General features: G+C 37.1%; 1 protein-coding gene across 1 annotated transcript; it reads right to left on the bottom strand.

Annotated features, from left to right (window-relative positions):
- Positions 1 to 5,031: 5,031 nt before the first annotated feature.
- Positions 5,032 to 6,205, bottom strand: LOC109054382 (GTP-binding protein Rhes-like). Its single transcript, XM_042720910.1, has one exon. It carries the CDS (start codon positions 6,075 to 6,077, stop codon positions 5,451 to 5,453), a length of 627 nt encoding a protein of 208 aa, XP_042576844.1. The 5' UTR covers positions 6,078 to 6,205; the 3' UTR covers positions 5,032 to 5,450.
- Between the last annotated feature and the right edge of the window lie 1,681 nt (positions 6,206 to 7,886).

The following is a 7,886-nucleotide window of genomic DNA, read 5'->3' as shown; positions in this document are numbered from 1 at the left end:
AGAAAATTCTGTGTTTGGTGGGGAAAGAGTTAATGAATGTATTAGAAGTATTTTTTTTTATTGTTAGTTGGGTAATGCAGTTAACTATGGAACTTTATTATAAAGTGTTACCTTTCTACTGTTATGGAAAACTGATGATTTCACTGCTTACCAGTATATCTGGTTTATTTTGGTTTCATTGTACCATAGTTCCTTCAGAATGAATGGGATAGTTCCCCTAAAAGTGAAATATTTTATATTTACTCATTTCATGTTCTAAACATGTATGACTTTTTGTCTGTGGAAGAAACACAAAAAGTAAACATCCTTTTATTTTTTTTATTTTGGCTAATGTTCTAAGAGTTTCCAGCATGTTCTTTCAAATATTCAAAGTCAAAGTCATGCAGGATTGGAGTGTGAATACAGTAAATATTAAATTTACATTTTTGTGTGAACTATTCTTAAACTCATAATATCTCTGGTGTGCATTTTAAGGAACCAAAATTAAGTATGTTACAGAAAATGCTGGTTTCTGAGTGGTTTTGGTTGGTTGATCTGTGTAATAAATGTTTACACCAAATGACCAACAAATGAGCTCTAAATGAGCCAAGTACTGTGAATATGTTTAAAGAAATGCATCCTACATAACAAAACTAAGGGAGCAAAAATGCATGTTCCTCAATTTCAGTGTGTTACTTTTGTGTGCTAATGTTAAGATCTGTATTACCTGGTGTAGAAGATAAGACTTTGGGTTTTTTCTTAAATGACCTATATTAGCAATACTAGGCCAGTTATATACTGCAGATACATTTAGCATTAACTAAATGCAGTATACTGTGATCACTTGGCTTGTTAGCAGTGACATCCACCCAATCAGATAAAACCATTTAGCTTTCGCTTCCTGATTAAATGTTAGAGGAGGTTGGAGCAGGATTGTAAAACCGACTGGTAAGCTGATAACCACAATGCATGAGTTTTGTGTATCAGGTAGACCGGGATCACTGACGGACGTCCCTGTACTTCCTCTGTTTGTGTTTGTCTCTGCCATCGAGCCGCCGCTCATTGTCTGTTTGAAGCACAGCTACACTTCTTTCTTTTAACGTTGTCTTCCACTTCTCTGTGTTTCTGAATTGTACGTCGACTAGCCGTTTCTCAGTGCCTCACTCTGTGAGAGCTAGCGAGTGGTTGCTATGGCAACCTTATTCAGAGCTGTTCTAGTGATATTTTTGCAATAGTGCAAATATGGTCCAATCTTACGGAGAACATACGGTTTTGCCACAGTGTGTTGTATCTGCTGTTGCTTTGCAATCTTATTTTTGTAAATAAACACAAGTGATTTGCTTCACGCTGCTCAAGTGTATCTTTATTGAAAAAAATAATACAAGGGGACGTTATGCATTTGAAAATGTCCATCAGGATGTGATGTCATCAGTGGTCTTCAGTTTTAGAGGATGAGTTGGTAAAAGACCCTTTACTTGCTCTAAACTCCTCAGGTTTGTTCACATGACACTGAGGAGCTTAGACCAAGTCAAGGGACTCAAACAAAACTCAAGAAAAAATGTTCTGGACTCAGTAAATAAAATATATTTTTTGCATAAAGAAAATAGCATTTTATAAAGATAATTAAAATATTTAGCATTGACATATTTTTGACTGTTGTCATTACCACAATGCATCTGCACTTTTTAAATTAGATTTTCTATTGTGAATGACAATGTCAGTATTACAGTACAGTATTATTATTATTTTTTTAATTAAAAAAACAACAAAATATTTAAAAATAAAAAACAGTGCAATAAATACTACCATGATGTATACATAATTTATATATATATATCTCCTTTAATTTGGATTAATTTGAAACATCTTGATGGTTTTACAATTTAAATTTTCTTGAAGTGAAACGTTTGGATTAATTTGAAACATCTTGATGGTTTTACAATTTAAATTTTCTTGAAGTGAAACGCCACACAGACATTTCATTGGTTCAATGAAAATTAAAATGTATTTTACTTTCTCTTTCTTCCCTTCCTTTTCTTTCTGTGAAACATAAAAAATATGATTGAGAATTTTTATGTTTGTTTCTCCAGTGGAATTCAATGGCCATCAAAAGTATTTGGCAACCAACACTCTACCAAAATATCAATATTTATGTTCTGTACATTATGTACGGAAAACAGAAAGTCATGACATGACACAATTAGACATTTTAATCTGATTATGTACGATTTACCACTCAGAGATCATTACAGAACTGTTTAAAATGATTAAATATGACCTTTTTATTAACAGTCAGATATATAGCTTTGTCAAGGATCTTAACATTGCAAAAGAACAATGAAAGTTGTGTAAACATGTAGCAAAGATAAAAAACACATACCTCCAGTTGTTCTCCAGCTGCAGCAGGGCTAAACCTCTGTTATCTGTGAAACAAAGCTGTGTTGAGAGAGCAGCACTTATCTCTGTGAGGATGACTGTAGGTCAGAGCTGATGAACAGACAGCTGTGTGTTTAAACCAGACTCAAAGAGGAACTAGACGTGCAGCACTTCCCGCTTTTGGCCTCAGGAAACAATACACCTTGTATCTACTGTTCGTATGAAAGGGGAAATATTCACGGTTTGTGTGTCTAAATGGCTAACTGTATTTTAGTGCATAGACATTTTGTGAAACTTTATTACAGGGAAAATTGTATCAAACCTGCATGACTGACTTAACTCAAAAAGAGATGTTAGGTACAATGTAAGATTTACTTGTTTCAGTGCAAAGTGCATGATTCATTTTGAAAAGATCCAAAAAGGACAAAAAAATTACTTGGTAGCAGTTCATTTGACTTGTGCTTTATATTACAAGTCTTCTGTGAAATAATACAGTAGCTTTCTGTGTGTCAGAAACAATGAAATATTTTTCACCATTTTATTTTCGGTTGCTGCATTGGCATATTTCACTTGTTTTAAGTACACAAAAGTGTAGAAAAAAATTAAAGTCAATGAAAACAAGTCTTAAAGGAATAGTTCACCCAAAAATAAATTTTAATTGTTTCGTTCATTTTGATAAATGTAGCATTCCATCACTTGTTCACCTCCGCAGTGAATGGGTGCTGTCAAAATGAGAGTTCAAACAGCTGGTGAAAAATCACAATAACCCACACCACTCCAGTCCATCAATTAATGTCTCGTGAACTAAAAAGCCATATATCAAACAAGTCCATCATGTTGTTTTTAACTTTAAACTGTCCATTCTGGCCAAAAACATCTCCTTAATCCATAATAATGCATCCTCCAATGAAAACGTCCATCCCTTGTTGTCCTTTCAAATCAAAGTCTACTTACATGTTTGTTTAGAGCTTGGACTTTTTTCACTTGTAAATGGTGCTTAATCTGCATATTTCTCATCTGATTCAAAAGAGATGACTTTATCACAGGAGAAAGCAATTTTATGAATTGGGGGCTATAGTATCTTTGGCAGAAACAATGGAATGAAAGCAATGCAAATGTCTTGATGGATTTGTTTATTATAAACATGCAACTTGTCCCTTCACAAGACATTAATTGGTGGAGTGGTGTGGATTGGCGTGATGTTTTTATCAGCTTTTTGGACTCATTCTAATGGCACCCATTCACTTCAGTGGATCCATTGCATGGAGTAAGTGATGCAATGCTACAGTTCTCCAAATCTGTTCTGATGAAGAAACGCCCATTTACATCATGGATGACCTGAGGGTGGGTAATGCATGTCAAATTTAAATTTTTAATAAAATAAAATAAAATGCCTTCAGCAGTGCTGCTTCTCAAGTACATTTATTCTGTTTGAATACATGTGTATTAGAATCAGAAAGGGCCAGCAGAGAATGTACTTCCCACCCAGTTAAGGAAGTTCAGTATGCCACAGGAGCTGTTCACAGTTCTGCTCGGCCATCGAGTTTGTCCTGTGTTCAGCCACCAAATCAGACTACTGCGGCCAGACTGTTTACTGGTTCATTCGTGCCCCCCTGCCCAAACTCCAAGATCTTTACACCTTCAGAGTGAGAAAAAGGAATTTCTTTAGACCCCAGACACCCAGCCCACTTTCTCTTTTTACTGTTATGCAGTAGACATTTCAATGTAAAGTTGTATGATCCTGTTTGCAGTTACATGCTGCATAGGAAACATGCATAAAATGGGTCCTGCATTTTCATTCAATAGGTCATTAACTGTGACGGTTTTAGGAACTATTTGACATCCTGTTGTGCGTGTATAAGGAACAATGAGCCTTTGTTAAACACAACACATTTCCTCGTTGCTTTATTGTCACTGCATTCACTCCACATCATGGCATGAGAAATGATAAGCTTCAATCATCTGATGCACCACAAGATGGCAATATATGACAAATCCTGTAGGATCCCCACTGCATACTTGCGAACATGCAATTTGAGCTGTGGCAGCCACTTGATTTTTGATTGCTCCTTGGATTTTAGGACTCATATAAATTTATAATTTATTAAAATCTGGACACAATTTGACGACACTGGATTGGATTTATTTTTCATGATCTTAAAAGCTTCTAATTAGCTATTTGGAAATGGTTAGACAAAAATAAAATATATGAATGCATTTATATAGTTATATTTAAATATAACTTAAATAGATTAGTATACTTTTAAAAGGTACACATTTATTTACCTATAAAGGGTGCATATAAGTGCCTTAAAGACGCATACTTAAAATTTAGATATTTTTACTTTTTGATTTTATATAAAATGACTATATATATATATATATACTTATTAATTCTCTCAAGATAATTACCAGTCAGAAAGCCTTTGAGGTACCATTAGTTTTCTTTTTATTGTTCCTTTACGTTACAGCAAATCAAAACTGTACAAAATCCCCCAAAGAAATTGAGTTAATAAAAAAGAAAGAAAGAAAAAGACACCAGTGCATCATATAAGTTTTCAACAGAGTAAAAGTGCATGTGCACAGCGCCAAACATTTTGAAAAATGGACACCGTGACTTCAATACTTGGTGCAATGATTTGTAAACCAAAGAATGTCATACAGTCAAATTTTAAATTATGGTAAAAAAAAAAAAAGAAAAAGAAAAAACCTTAATGCTACGGCATTACAATATTGCAAAGTCAGAGCGTTTTGACACATACATGATTGAATATTGCAGTAGCTCTTTACACAGATCACACAACTGAACTTCAGGAACTCAAAACCACTGTCAAAACATTCAAGAGATTCTTTGCACAAATGCAACAATTCATTGTCCTTTGATCATTCTCCCCTTTATCTGTAATCAATGTCCCTTTTCCTTCATCACTGTGGAGGATGCTGATTTTGGAGCAGGATTAGGGGAAGTTGCGCTATGTAACAAAAGCATCTTTGCTTGCCTTCAAAGAACCTTCCACATCTTCACTTTGCTTCAACATTGGCGTTGAGAAGCAGGTCAACCCTTTCTGCTCTCGCTAATCTTTTTCTTACCAGCTTTAGGAGACAGAACAGCTGTTGGTCTTATTCATGGGTGGTCGCAGGCTCGTGTCCTTGGGAATGGTCTCTCTGCGACGGCGTAAAGCTGGGCTGAGATGGCTTGGGAGGTTTGCTTGCTGGAGCAGCTCCTTGAACACCTCCATCACGTTTTCGTTTTCTTTAGCCGAGGCCTCCAGAAAACAGTTGTTCCAGTCCAGTTCCACCTTCACCAGCACATCATCCGCCGATACCCTTCGTTCATGCAGTCGGTCTTTTTTGTTGCCCACCACCACGATGGGTGTGAACTTGTCCTCCTTGACCTCCAGGATTTCCTCACGCAGTCTCTTGACGGCTTCTAGGGATTCGGGGTCATCCACGGAGTAGACCAGGGCAAATGCATCTCCATTCTGGATGGAGAGCTTTCGCATGGCTGGGAAGGAGTAGCTGCCGCTCGTGTCCATGATGTTAATGGTCACTTTGACTCCAGCCACCTCATACTCCTTGCTGTGGAGCTCCTCAACTGTGCGCCGATGTTTGGGGTCAAAGCTGTCTTGTAGGAAGCGTTTAATCAGTGCTGTTTTTCCCACACCTGCGGCTCCCATGAACACCAAGCGCACTTCTGTCTTTTCCTTCACTTCCAGAGACATGATTCCAGTCCCAAAGCCAAGATCTGCAGCTTCCTGTAAAGGCTTTAAACTTCTCGATCTCGTAGCTGTCTCAGAGTGTGTGAAATGTCAAATGGTAAGCTGTTGCAGCTGCATCTGTGATTTGTGTGTTCTCATGCCCTATTTATGGCCTTTCTCAATTGCAGGGACTCCACGGCCCCTTCAGAGCTCAGCCAATCAGCTCGCAGCAGCATCTCCTGTTGTTAAACCACTGGCCAATCATAAGACAATATGCAGATGCAATATAAGCGCTTGCTGTTGAAGAGGGGTGATCTAGTGGAGAGCTGTCAGATGTGTTTTGCGCCTTGAATACGCTGGTTTGCCCGGGTGTTTTAGAATAAGACCTTGAATTCCCATTTTGCCAGTTTTTGTGTTTGCATGCGCATCGTAAAGTATTGTCCAGCAGTAGTACATCTGATCTTCTGATACTATATGGCACATATGTGAATGATATTGTATGTAAATTCATTGCAGCAGGTTTTGCCTGAAGTAACATAAACAGCAGCAGTCATTAAAACAATATGCTAATCTATACTGTGCACTACAATCAGTGAGCTGCATTGTTCAGGCATCTCGGGTGTTTTTCTTCACATACTGGCTTTCGTGAGTGCACTAGAGTGTATCCTTCAAGGAGAAGGCAATCTTCTTGAAGTGTACATTTTTTGCCCATAGCGCATTTCAAATCTGTCATGTACAAGATTCGGTTTAGGATGCATGCTATGTTTTAGAAAAAAAAAACACATCATGATCCTGAGACAGTTTTTTTAAGGCAAATGCCAGTTGCTTGGATTTAAAGCGAAGGAGGTGCGTGGCTTTATTTTCTGTTTATGAGATGCGTTTTTCCTGAAAATGTTTAAAAATGCATTAGTGAATTTGCACACTGTACAATTTCACAGGTAAATCACAAATCAGTGAAACACTAATTTTAAAAAGACAGAAGCAGTGCATCAATAGTTGGCATTAGAACCGTTAAGCATATAAGGTAATTTCACTGGTTTACTCTCCCCACCCCCAACACTGATGTGCTCGTATGTGCGGCTCAGCTGCCGGTTCTTTCATGTGTCTCGGCCTCAGATGCTAGAATACCACTGAAAATCCTTTCATTAGGGCTCAATTCAGAGCATGTACTATCACATAATAAGCACCATTGTGTTAAAATGGTCTGTTTTCTTTATATTGTCCTACGTCTTTCTCATGTAACACTGCAGTTTCTCTCAGTTGTACTTATATTGGCTATAATGCTGATGCAGACAAAAACACAGATTCTTTACTTTTAAATGATGATGATTTATTTTTATTTTTAGAAAACAAAAAAGCAACAAAAAAAAATCTTGTCATAAGGTTTCATTTTCTGTTCATGAAGCATATGTGTAATGGGGCAATTCACAAATTTAAGTGACCTTGTATATGAAATGTGCATGCTTGCATATGATGTGCATTTTAATGGTGCTTTTAAAGTAAACGTAAATATGTTCTGGAGTTTGGATCCATAATTCTGATGAGTCTCAGTCTGAATAGATATGACTCTCAGAGGTTCAGGCAACAGCTGATGATGTTGTGAATAATGAAAGGGTTGCTTTAAGGGCTAAAGGTGAACAGCTCTTTCTCCTCTCACTGAACAGTAATTTACTCATTAGATGAGTAAGGAAGAGACCTACAGAAGGATAATGTGCTGCATGGAGGGGTGTGTGTGTGTGTGTGTGTGTGTGTGTGTGTGTGTGTGTGTGTGTGTGTGTGTGTGTGTGTGTATGTGTGTTTGTGAAGCATGTGATGTGTGTTTGTAGAGGCTTA

This window comes from Cyprinus carpio, chromosome B3 (genome assembly GCF_018340385.1).
Source record: "Cyprinus carpio isolate SPL01 chromosome B3, ASM1834038v1, whole genome shotgun sequence".
NCBI classification, from domain to species: Eukaryota; Metazoa; Chordata; class Actinopteri; order Cypriniformes; family Cyprinidae; genus Cyprinus; species Cyprinus carpio.
The sequence above is the reverse complement of the archived record's forward strand: the minus strand, read 5'-3'. Positions and strand labels throughout refer to the sequence as shown.